Source organism: Ziziphus jujuba, chromosome 1 (genome assembly GCF_031755915.1).
Source record: "Ziziphus jujuba cultivar Dongzao chromosome 1, ASM3175591v1".
In the NCBI taxonomy this organism is placed as follows: Eukaryota; Viridiplantae; Streptophyta; class Magnoliopsida; order Rosales; family Rhamnaceae; genus Ziziphus; species Ziziphus jujuba.
Window position 1 is genome coordinate 10,552,281 of NC_083379.1, and position 15,243 is coordinate 10,567,523.

The window sequence follows — 15,243 nt, forward strand, 5'->3', positions numbered from 1 at the left end:
TTTTGAAGGGGAATGAGTGGCATTTTATGAAATGCTGAGTCAGCCAAAGGACTTCTGTCTACACTGCATTTGACAATTCCATGTCATTTTTGCAGAATCCCCACGTTACTTAAATGTTCATCTCCCCCACATCTCCCACATAGAGAGGAGAGAGAATAAGAGAGAGAGAGAGAGAGAGAGAGAGAGAGAGAGAGAGAGAGAGAGTTCAAAAAAGAAAGAGCTAGAGCTAGTGAAAATCTTTCTTTTAGCCTTCACAACTATATTGCATTTCCATCAGATTTTCCGAGGCAGAGACCAACAACACTTTGAGAATCATCACAGAAATGGGTGAAGTAAGTTGTACTCTCTTATACCAACACTTTTTTCTTCTTATTTTCGTCTTAACATTGTATTATTTTTCATTAATTTGGTTTTACTACAAGGACAATATTATATACATTGTATAATATGAGTGTTTCTTTTCGGCTAGCTAGTTTTTAGCAAGTCATTAATAAGATTAATTTGTAGTTGAAATAAATAAAATTAATTTTGCATTATATTTTCTGTGTGTTACCTACCGAAGGAGAACAAAGGGGAAAAGAAAGAGGGAGAAAAGAAAGAGGAAGAGAAAAAGGATGAAAAGAAGGAAGAAGAGCCTCCAGAGATTGTACTAAAAGTTGATATGCATTGTGAAGCTTGTGCTAGGAAAGTAGCTAGAGCCTTGAAAGGTTTTGAAGGTCAGTTTCTAATTTCCCTTCATTTTTTTTTTTCAAAAATTGTCAATTCTCATCTCTCTAATGTATATTCAAAATAAAGTAGTATCAGAAATCAGATAATTAAAAACTATATTAGCTTCCAGAGTAGTACTTCAGAACTTAGTGTTATAAGTTTTTTTTTTTTGGCTGATAACACTATTAAGTTATTATGTAGATAAACACGTTTTTATATATGCTAAAAAAAATTAAACTAAATATACTGGCTTAATTAATTAGCCTAGTATAGGGTTTGGTTCAGAAGTTGAATATATATATATATATATATTTTTTTTAATATTAATAAATTTATGTATGGTGGGCAGGAGTGGAGGAGGTAAGCACAGATAGCAAAGCTGGCAAGGTGGTAGTGAAAGGCAAAGCAGCAGACCCCATAAAGGTGTGTGAGAGACTACAAAAGAAAAGCGGCAGAAAAGTGGAGATAATTTCACCTCTACCTAAGCCTCCTGAGGAGCCCAACAAAGAAGATAACAAAGAGCAAAAGGAAGAGAAAAAAGAAGAGGTAAATTTTTCTTTTTCTTTAAAAAAAAAAAAAAAACTTTTTCACATGTCAAATTTAAATATTTACACTCCTCTAATTACGGTGACATAAAATTCTTGCCTTTTTATGATCACATATAAAATATCACTGCTGCCTACCCACCACTAGCTGTCAATTATTGACCCTGATGATGCTTTTAATTATTATTATTTTTTCTTTCCTTTAGATGTATGTTAAACAAGGCAGTGAAATTTTTTTTAAGTTTTTAAAATCTCGATCGAATCCATATTAACATAAATAGTCATAGTTATCTAGATGCTTTCGAGAATACAATTTAACTTAGCTTGGTTGGGAGAGAGTTTGGTTTGGAGTACTCAACCTATTTTCCCATTCAACCACACCAAAAAAATTAAACCCATTTCCCCAAACAGTGGGCTATGTAGGTCAGTGAGGTTGGCTGACATGAAAGATACAATACAGCGTCAGCAAAATGACACAGCCCACACCTCCATATAGAGGCACATTTAACAAGGAAGATGGAGATGACTATTAAAGGAGGGAGGGGCTTTGACCCCACACACACCCCCACACCTATCTCTCCCACAGCTTGTTCTTGTACTGTTTCTGCAAAACCACCTAGTTAATGGTTCACGGGATACTACTCCCTCCTAATCTTACCCAAAATTATTGCAAAATAATTTTGTTTTACACTTTTAATTATTGCCCCATTAATGAAACATGAGTTTGCTTTGTTTTACCATTTTGTGATTTTTATATATGAAAATTTGTGCTACGCATCTACACGAGATCGAGGACAAAAATCTCGTCTATAAATAATCTGTCTTTCGTTTACTCTTTTTCTTTTTTTTAATTTAAATTCCTTCTCATCACTGATCTTATGTGGAAATGAAATGAGAGCGTGTTTGGTTTTCACTTTTGACACGTTCACTACTTTGGCGTTTTGTGTTTTTACCACAAAACAGAAAAGGAAAATAATATTTAAATAAAATTATCACGATTAAAACATAGTATTTTATTTTTTAAAATGATACTAGAATAAGGTAGAATAACCAAAATTTAACACCTTAATGCTCTTGTTGCTCATGATAGTATTGAAACTGACAAAAATTTAATGACTTGTGGATTGTTCAGAACACGTACTTGCTGAAATATATATGAGCAAAAACATTAACCATCATTTTGACCGACCAGTCACCAACCATGCATCAAGTTAATTATAACAACATTAATTAATTTATACGATCATTAAATGTGTTCCAGCATTAAAAAACAAAAAAACAAAAAAAAAAAAGTCAATAATTTATTGAGGTATTCTTAAATTCTTAAATTCATTAATCAATTATATTTGGTGCAGCCTCCGCCTGTTGTGACGGTTGTATTGAGAGTTCGAATGCATTGCGAAGCATGCGCTCAAGCTTTACAGAAGCGAATCCGCAAGATCCAAGGTATTCAACATTTATTTCTTTCTTTTTATTCTATATCTCCACATATATTCTGTGAAACTAGAATTCAAAGTAAACATAGGATAGCGAAAAGAAAAAACAAAACTAAAAGAAAGAAAATCAAGGAAACAAATCAAAAGATCGAACACCAATTTTTAAGATTTTTAAAAAAAAAAATTGTAATAAATAAAATTGAAGAATAAAACTTGTCTTTTATGTTTTTGTTTTGTTTTTCTGTTTTTATATTGTAAGGGAATAAAAAATGGAGTAAAATGAAATTTGAAAAAAACTAACTTGGACTTTAAAGTTATCGCTTTTTATTTGGGAAGAATTAATAGTAAAAAATTAAAATAATAATAAAAATAGTAAGAAATTAAAATGTTATTAAAATAATAATAAAAAAAGTAAGGAATTAAAATGTTTTTATTTATATATATATACTTCTCATCTTATATTATAAACTTTTTTCTGAAAGAAAATAAATTTTTTTATTACTGAATAACAAGATTACAACGATCAACTTGTAACTCAGGCTGAAGCCATTCAAGCTCTTCATGTAACCAAGATTCAAAAAGAATCTAAGCATACTTAGCCAGATAATGAGCAGCTGAATTAGCCTCTCTCTTAGCAAAAGAACTAAACAAACTTATTAACGTGATAAATGTCAAATATTGTTGATTACCTAACTAAGTTCCTAAATTTAATTATTAATTGATGTATTATATTTAACACCTAGCAAGGATATGTTCCCAATAGAATGTATATATATATATATATATATGATAATTCATATATATATATATATATATGATAATTTTATGATGCAGACTGTATTTAGAATTGATTTTTTTTAATACAAATATAAATTTTGATATATATAATGCACAACAAATTCATCAATTTTAAATACATACGTTATAATGACTATATATATATATATATATATATATATATGAACTTTATTTATGCATACACATTTTTCTGTCTACCATTTTCAGTCAAAAAAAGATAAAAATATCCTGTCTGTCTACAAACTGCAAGGACAAACAGAATTAATGATTAAACAGTCCGTGTCTATAGGCGAAATGCCTTTTTCATGTTCCCTCTGAAACCAGGTGCATGTAAACTGGTTTTCACCAACCAAAAAAAAAAAAAAAAAGGTTGCATGTAACCTGGTTTTCAAAATAAGGATAGGAATTTTTTTTCTTTTACCAAACAAAACAAGCTTTTCAGATAGTCTTTTTTATTTTCTTGGTTGCTTTACCTCCAACACCACACAACCCGCCCCCCCGCCCCCCCCTTTTAAAAAATAAATAAATAAATAAATAAATAATAATAATAATAATAAAAGTTTCGGTGTGAAATTAATAAGATGGACCTTTTTTTTTTTTTTTTTTCTAATTCCAATAATACGAGGGACCCTATGATTCAAAGCAAAAAAACCAACATTTCCATGTGTCCTCTTCAGAGATATACAGTAGATGGATATGACAGATACCAGTATATTGCTTATTTCCATACAGCTAGCAGTTCACCATAAATATGATTGTTTCTTTACAAGAAACGAAATAAATGTGCATTCTATTTGCACACATCTCGTAATTTTCGTTGTTGAGCTTTTTCTATTATTTATTTATTTGTTTATTTATTTTAATTTAGCTATTTCAATTTTTATTGTACATACTCTGTATTTTTTTTTTCTAGATACTTCGAGGGTAAAAAGAATGAAAAATGCTGCAATCGGTGTTCCTATGGAAAATTTTCCAACCATTCATTTTAAATGGGCCTTAAATGTTTTTTTGGGTAAAAAAAAAAATGGGCCTTAAATGTTGTCCAACCATTTGGTTGTTATCTTTATTTCCACTCATCCATTGCTACAGTGTTTCAAAAATGTCAAGTTCAACTGTGAATTCAATTTCTGTCCACTTGAAGAATATTTTCTCCCCCCGCCGGTTTTATTTAAGATATAAAGCCTGCAATTAATTAGTAACAAAATGTGGCTTAAATAAACTAGTTCCCTAATAAAGGAGTTCAAACTCAATGAAAATGATGTAAATACTTTTTCTTTTCCTACTCCCTTTGCTGTAACCAATCTGAAATTGCATTCAATTTGATATTATGTGTTCTTTTTTTGGTCTCCCTTAACTTTGTAAATTGTGTTCAAGTGTTACTCTACTCTTTTTGTTATTTTTTTCTTGGTGCAACTTTGAGTATGCCTGCTAGCTAGCTCAATCTTCACGAAAATGGTTATGTAAAATGCCTGAAATTTCATGAGTGTTTGTGGTTGCAGGAGTAGAATCAGTGGAAACAGACGTAGCAAGCGATCAAGTAGTAGTTAAAGGCGTGGTGGATCCGGAAAAGATTGTAGAACATGTTTACAAGAGAACAGGAAAGCAGGCTTCCATAGTACCGGAAGAGAAGAAAGAAGAAAAGAAGAAGGAAGAGGAGAAGAAAGAAGAGAAAGAAGCAGAGAAGAAAGAAGGGGAAGAAGGAAAAGAAGATGATGACAAGAAGAGTGACATCAAGCGGATTGAATATTGGCCAACAAAGCCCTATTCTGAGTTTGCATATCCTCATCTTTTTTTTAGCGATGAAAATCCAAATGCTTGTTCTGTTATGTAACCCAGTATATTAATTCTACTTTTGTAAGACAATGTAGGTTTTTTAGTTAGCTGCCACATGGCTATGCAATTTTCTAGGAATAAGATACTGAAAAAAGGAGAGCCAAAAAAAAAAAAAAAAAAAAAAAAAAAAAAAAAAAAAACCTAAGGAGGGGCAATTCCTTTGCCCCATCTGGGCATTTGGTAGTTAACTGTATGTCGTAATTTTCTAGCCTGTAATCTTGAAGCTGGAAAGTATGTGCCTATGATATATGAACAATGTGTATGAAGCTGTCTGTATAATTAGTCATGTTCTTACCCCAGGTTTTTGTATTAATAATTCCAGGACAGGAAAAAATTTGCAATCACTTTGGGTTGCATATGTCATATATATGTGTATCACATAAGGTGTTTATTATCAATTTCAATTCAAATAATAGGAATATTTAGTTTCTTATAAGAAACATGTCAAATAGGATTAAGCATTCGCTTCGGTTGTTACTTTAGTAGATATCTTCCGAAGTAGTCATTTTCTGATATATATATATATATATATATATATATATATATATATATATATATATATATATATATGTATATATGTTCGTGGTCATGACATGAGATTAACCATATTGGGCATAGAGAAGATGTGCACGGTAATAGCATGTTGTAATAATTGTATTAGATTATATCAGGCTGTGTAGTTTAGCTTATCTGTTGTAACTGATTTGATAGTCCGTATATCTAGCTTAACTAGTTTGTAACACTTACCTATCCTAACAGATTGTAACATCTCTTGTATACCTCTTATATTTAAACGCCAGTTAATGAAATATTGAGCTTTCTCTAGCGTCTATTACCATGTATACAAGTTTCTGGAGATTGTTAGAATTTTCCAAATTGGACATTTTTCTTGCCATATGATATCATGTAGGCACAGTCACAAAGTCAAGTGCATCCATTACCATCAATGGTTTGCAGTCGCTCAAACAAAATCTTTGACAGAATAAGCAAAGATTTAGAGAGAACTTGTAGCGAATGGTAAGGAAAAAAAAAAATTTTCTCTTGCAATATTTCCGACGTTGGATGATATTCATCGTCACACTTAGGGCCTAAACAGTAAGAGCCACACGTCTAAAAGATATCTATACCCCATGTATAGTGACTTATATCACCGCTAGCCAAGGCGAATCGTGTTGGCCAAACCAAATGCATATAATGGCCTATGATAATTCTTTTGCCACACCAAAGTATATACATGGAAAAACCTCATAGAGAAACTAGTCATGGGCCATTCAATTTTTTAGGAACCTACAACTAATAATTTGGTGTGTTTGGAGCATGCCTTTTGGTACGATTTTCAGGCTCCAGTGCCGCTGGAACTTTGAGCCTTGAGGGCCATTGTACCCCATCAGAAGCATGCATGTGTTTTTGTAAGCCAGTAGTACTACTCAATCGCATGTAAAATGACACAAGAATCCCGACCTTGCAATCCGGCTGTTGATCTCATTGTATTTGTATAATTGTATCTACATGCATATGATGATGCCGGGTAAGTGTGCTGGTTTTGGCTTTTCACAAAGAGTCAATTGCAAATTGCATTGGGGTTTCGATGGACCACAAGTCCACAGAGCCACTGGTGAATTACGTGTCTAGAAAAAGAAAAAGAAAAATGGATATGGAGCATATGCCACCCACACGAAAGGTGAAGCAGATGAACCTACAACTAATAATTTGGTGTGTTTAGAGCATGCCTTTTGGTACCATTTTCAGGCTCCAATGGCTGCAGGAACTTTGAGCCTTGAGGATCATGTACTCCATCAGAAGCATGCATTTGTTTGGTAAGCTAGGAGTACTACTCAATTGCATGTAAAATGACATAAAAATCCTGACCTTTCAACCCGGGTATCAATCTCATTGTATTTGTATAATTGTATCTATATGCATATGATGATCCCGAGTCTTATACAGCAGCAGAGATGCGTGTGGCTAATACGGTGAGAGTGCTGGTTCTGGCTTTTCACAAAGAGTCAATTGCAAATTGCTTTGGGCCTTGGATGGACCACAAGTCCACAAAGCCACTGGTGAATTACATGTTTAGAAAAGGTGATGTTAAAATTAGGTGGTTTGGAGCTTATGCCACCCACACGAAAGGTGAAGCAGACTACTGGTTAGGTCTATATCATCACTCAGTGTGGTCAGTGGTGGTATCAGCGGCCTCATGACGTTCCAAAAGAAAAATAATGGAGGAAAGGAAAACTTTATCTATGCTGATTCTAGCTACTATCTAAAATGTCACGTTAATTACTGAGTCCAATGGAACAAAGTGGACTGCCAATTGAGAGATATACAGGGGACACTGGCTTGTGGACTTTTGCTGGTGATTCCAAATTCCTAATTCCTTTTGATAACAAAGTCGGACGATCAGAATCAAGCAGGGCTAGCTCGCTAATACTCTTTTCGTCGTTTTGATAATCAAATCGGTGGTTATGTATGCATTATACTTGATGGCATTATTAAAAGTTAAGAGCTATTGATGCAATTGCAAATCCAGCAAGTCATTTTCATGTGTGTGAAATGGTCTTTGCGGCAGAGTTCCAAAGGCATAATTTGAAAGTGATTATAAATGGAATATTAGATGTTCTGTCTATGCTTTCTTTGTCCTCATATATATATATATATAGAGAGAGAGAGAGAGAGTAATTTTATGATGCGGGACGTCTGCATGTAGATCTGTATCAAAATCAACGCCTTTTTTAAAAAGTGTCCAGCAAAGCTGATGTTTTTTTATAAAAACGTCGATTTTACTGCGAGTCTACATATGAACGGTCCGTACCGTAGAAATGCCATATATATATATATATATAGATTAGATATTGATTATGATTATTATGAAATAAAATAGATATATTTAATCCACAATATAGGAAGATAGACTGTCTTTAAAAATAAACAAAAAAAATGGCATATAGCATTTCTGTTGATTAATATATACATATATATATATATATATATATATATAACACTCATAGCAGGTTATCTTGGACATCGTCAATGAATTTATATAGGTCGCTTAACGGTGCTCTTATCACCTGGTGGATGTCAATCTTGAGTTCAGATAAGTTGTTTCTTTCAATGTATCTTCTTTCATGTTTTATTATTTCAGACTACTTCCAAGCACACAGTTAAAATTCTTATACATAGCTACTTCACTACAAAGAGATACGTTTAAATTTCCATTTTACTCATGGCAAGGTTTAATTAATCTTATCGATCTCAAACTTTTCGATTGGACCACTGGGGGCAAATAATGATGATCATATACAACATTAGTCAGAAAAGATCATAATTAAAAAAAAAGAATAGAACCTATAACCTACCTTATTTTTATTTTATTTTATTTTATTTTGTTGGGCATGTTTGTTTTATTTTCATACCTACCGACCAAAAAGAAAAAAAAGGGGTTCTCCCTACCACCACCACCACCACCATGAGCACCAAATGAGAAATGGGACTGTGAAAAGAGGGAACATAGGAAGCCAACAATTAGAATACATTTGTCCTTTTAAGAATCTTCCTAACGACAGCTGCTTTTTGTTATCGGTCATCGATTTAGGCCCCCTACTTTGTTTCCCCGTTTACAACCTTTTACTTCGTATTTTTGCTTTATATTATAGACAGGTCCTGATCATGGGAGAGAATTTTTCTTTTAGTTCTAATGAGAGAAAGATCATTTTAACACACCCACAAGAGCATTAATATATTATTGCCTAGAAAAGAATTAGAAAATAAGTTTAATTAATGGTTTTAAAACGAAGAATCAGATTAGGTGTAAAATGTGCCATTAAAAAGGCCAAGATATTCTGATTGTTATACTCATACAAACCAATAATTAGGAGACAAAATGTACATAAATATAATATTACTCAAAGAAGCAGAATGTCCTTTGACGAGCAAACTAGTTGTTATCCTTAGTCCTTTTTTTTTTTTTTTTTTTTTCACCCTTTGAGTAATGATACATATTGAGAAATTAATAATTAAAATGAAAGTAGAATTAAACAACAAGAATGTTTAATTAATTAAAAAATTGGTGAATTGGAAGACTATCGTGAGAGGATGAGAGCCACGTCGTTTTGTTTGGATGTGGTAGATGCAAAGGTCTTTGCACAGTCAGTACTGTGAATGCGGCGGATTTTCTTTTATTGAATCTTCATAGGTTTTGTTTATCTACTTGCACAGCCCTGATAAGAAAACTGCTTGCGCATCATCTATACAAAGGGAAAAGACAAACATTGCCATTAACTAATTTGTGAATATCTTCTTCTTCTTCTTTTTTTCAACGGAACAGATTCATTACTAAGATGAAGGAGTACAAATAGCCATCTTTTATATAAATATATATATATATATATATATATATATATATATATTTAAATGCTAGTTTCATTTTAGTTCCCCAACTATCTAAATGGATGGTGTACACAAGCCAAGCTGAATATTAGACAATTTTATCTACTTTTGTTTGGACCAGCTAGTTTTTTCAAGTATTTATTAAATAACGATAATAAATATTGATGATTTAATAGAGAGATTTGAGGCTTGAATAAAGCTAAAATTTTATTTTGGGATAAAACTTTTATTCTTGAAGATTTTAAAGTAATGGATAATCTTTTAAGGTCAAATTTTATAATTCAAATTTTAAATGCCTTTAATTGCCTTGATTAAATAAGAGAAGATTATGGAATCAACTTTATTTACATAATTTGTGATAGAAGTATAAAATCAATTTTTGTGGAATTTTTAGAGAAGTTAAGAGGCCTATAAAATGAAGCTAGTACAACATGGAAAAGGATCCTCTCCACATATCAAAGTTCCACTATGAAAGTTTTATCTTAAAATCTTTCTACAAATATCTAAATCCTTATTTGTAATTTTACTTTCCCATAATGTCTTGATTGTTTTCCTTTTTTATCATTTAACTAAATTCCTAATGTTTTCTTTAAATGAGTTTCATTTTATTAAATCCTATTTATCTGGGCATTAAAAGAACTTTTAAATTATTTTGTTCCCTATAATTTTAACACAATCGTTGATATTAGTTAGATATTTTTGCATAAAAAAGTTATTTATTTTCTTATTTCAATTACTTAAAAAAAAAAATCTAATTTTTGAAATGGCATTTTGCACCATCCAAAGATGTAACATTATAAGAATACCCAACAACTTAAAATATATTTTATTGAACACTTTCAAGTTCATAAAGTAATTAATTTTAAAATTTTTAGTTATGATTAGTTTTTTTTTGTTTTCAATTTTTTGTGAAAGATTAGTTATTGAATTAGAACTATTTGAAAAGCCTCAATACTTAATTTGGCTCGGCTCATTACAAGGTAAGCTCCACCTCCTTTTATATTTTCTCTCTAAAAGTTCTTTATTATATATTCTCTCTTATCTCTAAAAATTTCTTTCTTATATTCTCACTGATTTTAACCTGTCATTTTATTTCATAGAATCACACTGGCATTGATTCAACTCAATTATTTGTATATACATGAACATCATGTTCAAGCTTCGTATATAAAAGAAGACACTAAATTTTTAATTTCATTCCAATTCCAATTCATGATCATTTTAATAAATTTAAAAAATAAAATAATAAAAATAAAAATAAAAATAATAAACACATGGAATAGGACTTATACTTCACAATCAATCTCCATCATCAATCTCCATTCTCCCATTTATATTTCCTCTGTTTAGAAATCAAGATCCCCAAAATATTTCCCACTTAAATTGGAATCTTTTTTTAGGTTAACTCTTTGACTCATTGGTTCAATATTGTTCTCAAAGATAATAATATGTTTCGTGCTTTTGTTTGAAATTAAAATTTTGCTTTAAGCTGGTACAAATTCTTAGCCAAGTAAAGTACACTTTGAAATAGTATCAAAGTCATGAGCACTTTTCCACATCTCATGTCAAATGGGCTTTAGGGGATCCTACGATGGACCTTCAATCTTCGTTTTGTGATCTTATCCGTTTCGTTTCTACAACTTTGTTGGTGAAACTTGTAATCATACACGTGTGCGGCAGTTAAATAGTGGGTGTTTGCTTCCACAGACACTTCAACACCATAATCTTACACTCTGAACATCAGCACGTGTCTGTCTGTGGTTGCTTGAGTGAGTGGTTACTTCGGTCAACTAGGTAAGATCAGGATTTGGGAAGTCGAAATGTGGGACACCACCACTATTTTGAGAATGGAGGGTGCAAAGCTTCCCGTGCTACTATGTGGGGTCCACTGATTGTAACTTTTTGGTGGAAGTCTACGGTGGTCCCCACCGCATGAAAGCGAAGGTAAAGGCCACTTTGTTAGAAGTTACTGACACGCGGCCTCAAATTCTACTTTTGCATAATCAGTCACCAATTTAGTAATTTCTTATTTAGGTAATATAGGAATTGGGCATCCTTGATAAGCCAAAGGGGCTATGAATTCAAGAGATTGAAATAGGAGAGAGGAAAATTATTGTAAACTTAAAAGGGGTATTCCTATAAATGATAAAAAATATATATATATACAAAAAAAAAAAATTGTCAAAAGGATTGATTTAGAGTAATTTGTGTTCTTCCCAAAATGTGGATTACCCAAGTTTTTGAAGTTTTTTAGAATTAGAAAGTGAAGTATATACCAATATATATATACACTTTATAAAATTAATTTTAGACTAAATACGATTTTTTTCTTTAAAAAAAGAAGAAGCAATTTTGACTAAAAGACTAAAAGGACTCCATATTTGAATTCATTATGTAAAACTCGTTTAATGAAAATAATATTATTATGAATTGAATTATGCTTTTGAGGTTATTTTTTAGAAATGCTTCCTGAAGCAAATTGGAATCATAATCTTACTTCTGAATTATCTATTATTGATGCAATTACCAATCATTTATGTTGTCAAGTCTCTCTGCAGACTTTATTTTTAATATCTTGTTTTAGTTTGAATTGTAACTAGGTTCTCCTAAATTTTTTATCTAAAGATTTTTTATTGTCCAGACTATTTTTCTTTCTGTTAATGTTTCTTCATTTCCATTGCTTTTATTGAATCTTGGTTTTATTTTATTTTCCTTTTTTGATATAATCTTAATTTTATTTGAAATTTGTCAATTTTTTTAAAATCCTTCCTTTTGGCATAAAAATGAATCGATTAAGATTTTTAATCAAAACCATTTTATTAGTTAAATTTTTGTGCACCTATAAGGACTACAATTTATTTTTATTTTAGCTAAAAACACTAAAAATAAAAATAAAAAAACATTACGTTGTGCTAAACATATATACCCTAGATACTATGGCCAATTTCAGGCTACTTATTTTATTTAATATATTGAGGAAAGGGGGTTTTCATTGCTTATTTTTTAATTTAAAATTTGAATTATTATCAGTGATCATTATCAATTAATTTGTTTTTAAAAGATAGTGTTGGATTATACTATTCTACCAGAGACCAATCATAGTCTATTGTGAACCATAAAATCATTTGCCAAAAAAAAAAAAAAAATTCACGGAATCGATATATTAAGAACCATTAGATGGGAATTTAATTTTCCAATTCCTGTTGAATGGAAGTCAGATATACATATACATATGTATATATATAATATATATATATATTATCAATTCAGATTGAATATATATAACAGGCCTGCAAAACCGAATATATATCAACTATCAACTCCACTTTAGAATGTCCAAAAAAATGAAGTCCACTTTCAAACGCTTTTCAATATTTCAAGCTTCTGCGTTGATTTGCAATGCCATTATTTTTTCAGATAATATATCATTTTAAATTTGAATTTTTATATTTGTAAAATAAATAAATAAAAGGTTATTAACTTATTCATGAAAAAGTATTTTCAAAAGATTTACAATCTCCAGTTACCACTCCTTCTAACGCCCAATAATTTGTTTAGTGGTCACAAATTATTCAGCCAATTATATTTCATAATTGTCTTTTTCTTTTGATATAGCAAATGTCCTAATATAATTTGCTGATTTATTGCAAAAGAATCATTTGTAGAACTTTTTCCTCCATTTAATCATGTCCACAAAACATATAGACGACCATATATAGAAAAAAAAATAAAAAAAAAAATACAAACTTAGATTCGTTAAAGATATGGCTTAATGTCGTGCATGCAAAAACATTCCTATTGCTTTTTGAGACAATAATTTCAAATTTAAATACTCTAATTCCAATATCAAAAAAATAAATAATCACATATTCATATAACAGTGTCATTTTATATAAATTATTGGATTAAATACATTTTATTATCCGCAAAAATCATTTTAGGATCTCTATTTTTTTATTTTTTGCATTTATTACTCTTTGAATTTTTAAAAAGTTATATATTAATAAAAAAAACCATTAAAAATACACAACAGAACTCTAATGGTTTATCCATTTTTTATTCTAAATAAGCCATTAGAGTTTTATTATATTTGGTAAATGGTGAATTTTTGAATTATTTAGATGAATTAATGATAAAAAAATCTAAAAAGAAAACGGTAAAAAAAAAAAAATGGATGGACCTAACTCTTTCCATTAGTATTTAATGGTTTTTCATTAACTTTTTAAAACTTAGAGGTATTAATTACAATAATATATATTGTAGCTCCTAAAATAAATTTTGCTCATGGTATAGTATATTTAACCTAAATTATGTTTATTCCTCTGGACTCTATTGCATTGTATTGGACCAACATTACATCAGTAATTTTGACCATTTAATAATTATTGAATTCTCAATTGTGAATATTATTTCCGATGATATAGTTTATTTTATTTTTTGAAGGAACACATTATAATTTAATTAAGCACTTTATTCACCAAAAAAGTTTAATCAAGCACTTTCCAAATCATATACAATAGTTCCTTTCAAGCAGTTATATAGTTTATGTTTTTTTTACAAATTACACTCTTGGAGAAATTGAGCTAATGCTCATGTTCCTTTCCAATACAAACGTGTTGTGTAATCCACAAAATAAGTTTGTTAATATATCTAGGAGGCGCGAAAGTTCAACGACACGTTTGGAAAATTAACGTTCGATAACCAAATTTCGACACGTGGATCCCACTCCGTTGGCCTTCTCGAGGAACTACACGAGCCCTGCGCGAGCATACGTCCTACGTGGGAACCGGGCTTTATTCAAAACGGTGCGTTTCGAGATTTGTTAGCGTTAAAAAATTCAGTTTCCGTACGGAGTTGACCACCACGTCAAACGGGAGTCACCAAAAGGAGTCCTATATGGACCTATGTGTGGGTCCCGGACTGACAAACCACGTGTAGAGCCAGAGTGGTTTTTTGTTTCAACGAGACGATTGTGTGCCAGACGCCACGTAGCACGTGACGTTCACACGCCAACTTAAACAGGGAAAGCTTTAACCACCTTCCAATTATTATCATTGATGATCCCACTGATACTTCCCCAAAAAAAAAATTAATGATCCCACTTTCCCTATTTTACTCCCTCGTATCTAATCATTTATTCTTAGTAATTAAATAATTCAGAGCATTTCCAATTACCAAAATACCACTGCTTAGATTTTATTTATTTTTATTTTATTCTCTATTTATTTATTTTTAATTTGGATGAGTGTGTTCGTGGGATCAAATTCCACCTATGTGTAGGTTAATTTAGTAAGGAAGAAAATTGATAGGAAGCCCTATAATTAGCCAATAGCTAGCCAAAAAAAAAAAAAAAATGTTACTTTTGAATGGTTAAAGAAAGTTTGTGAGTTGAAATTCAACGAATTACTTTTAGGCAAAGGAGATGCCTCTCTAACTAAAAATGATAAGCATTTTTTTTTTTTTGGGGGGGGGGGGGGGGGGAGGGCTAAATTTAATGAATGAATAAGTTTTTATATATTAGTTTTTAATTATTCTTT

General features: G+C 30.8%; 1 protein-coding gene across 2 annotated transcripts; it reads left to right on the plus strand.

The window, feature by feature from the left end:
- On the plus strand, positions 1 to 5,683 carry LOC107415980 (heavy metal-associated isoprenylated plant protein 7-like). Of its 2 annotated transcripts, none has more exons than XM_060818879.1 (5): positions 1 to 332; positions 563 to 716; positions 1,058 to 1,254; positions 2,609 to 2,699; positions 4,401 to 5,038. In XM_060818879.1, the coding sequence occupies exons 1-5, from the start codon at positions 324 to 326 to the stop codon at positions 4,520 to 4,522; spliced, it is 573 nt and encodes a 190-aa protein (XP_060674862.1). In that variant the 5' UTR covers positions 1 to 323; the 3' UTR covers positions 4,523 to 5,038. The 2 variants fall into 2 exon arrangements, with proteins under 2 accessions (XP_060674862.1, XP_048335694.1); XM_048479737.2 differs by having other exon boundaries at positions 5 to 332; positions 4,987 to 5,683.
- The last annotated feature ends 9,560 nt before the right edge of the window (positions 5,684 to 15,243 follow it).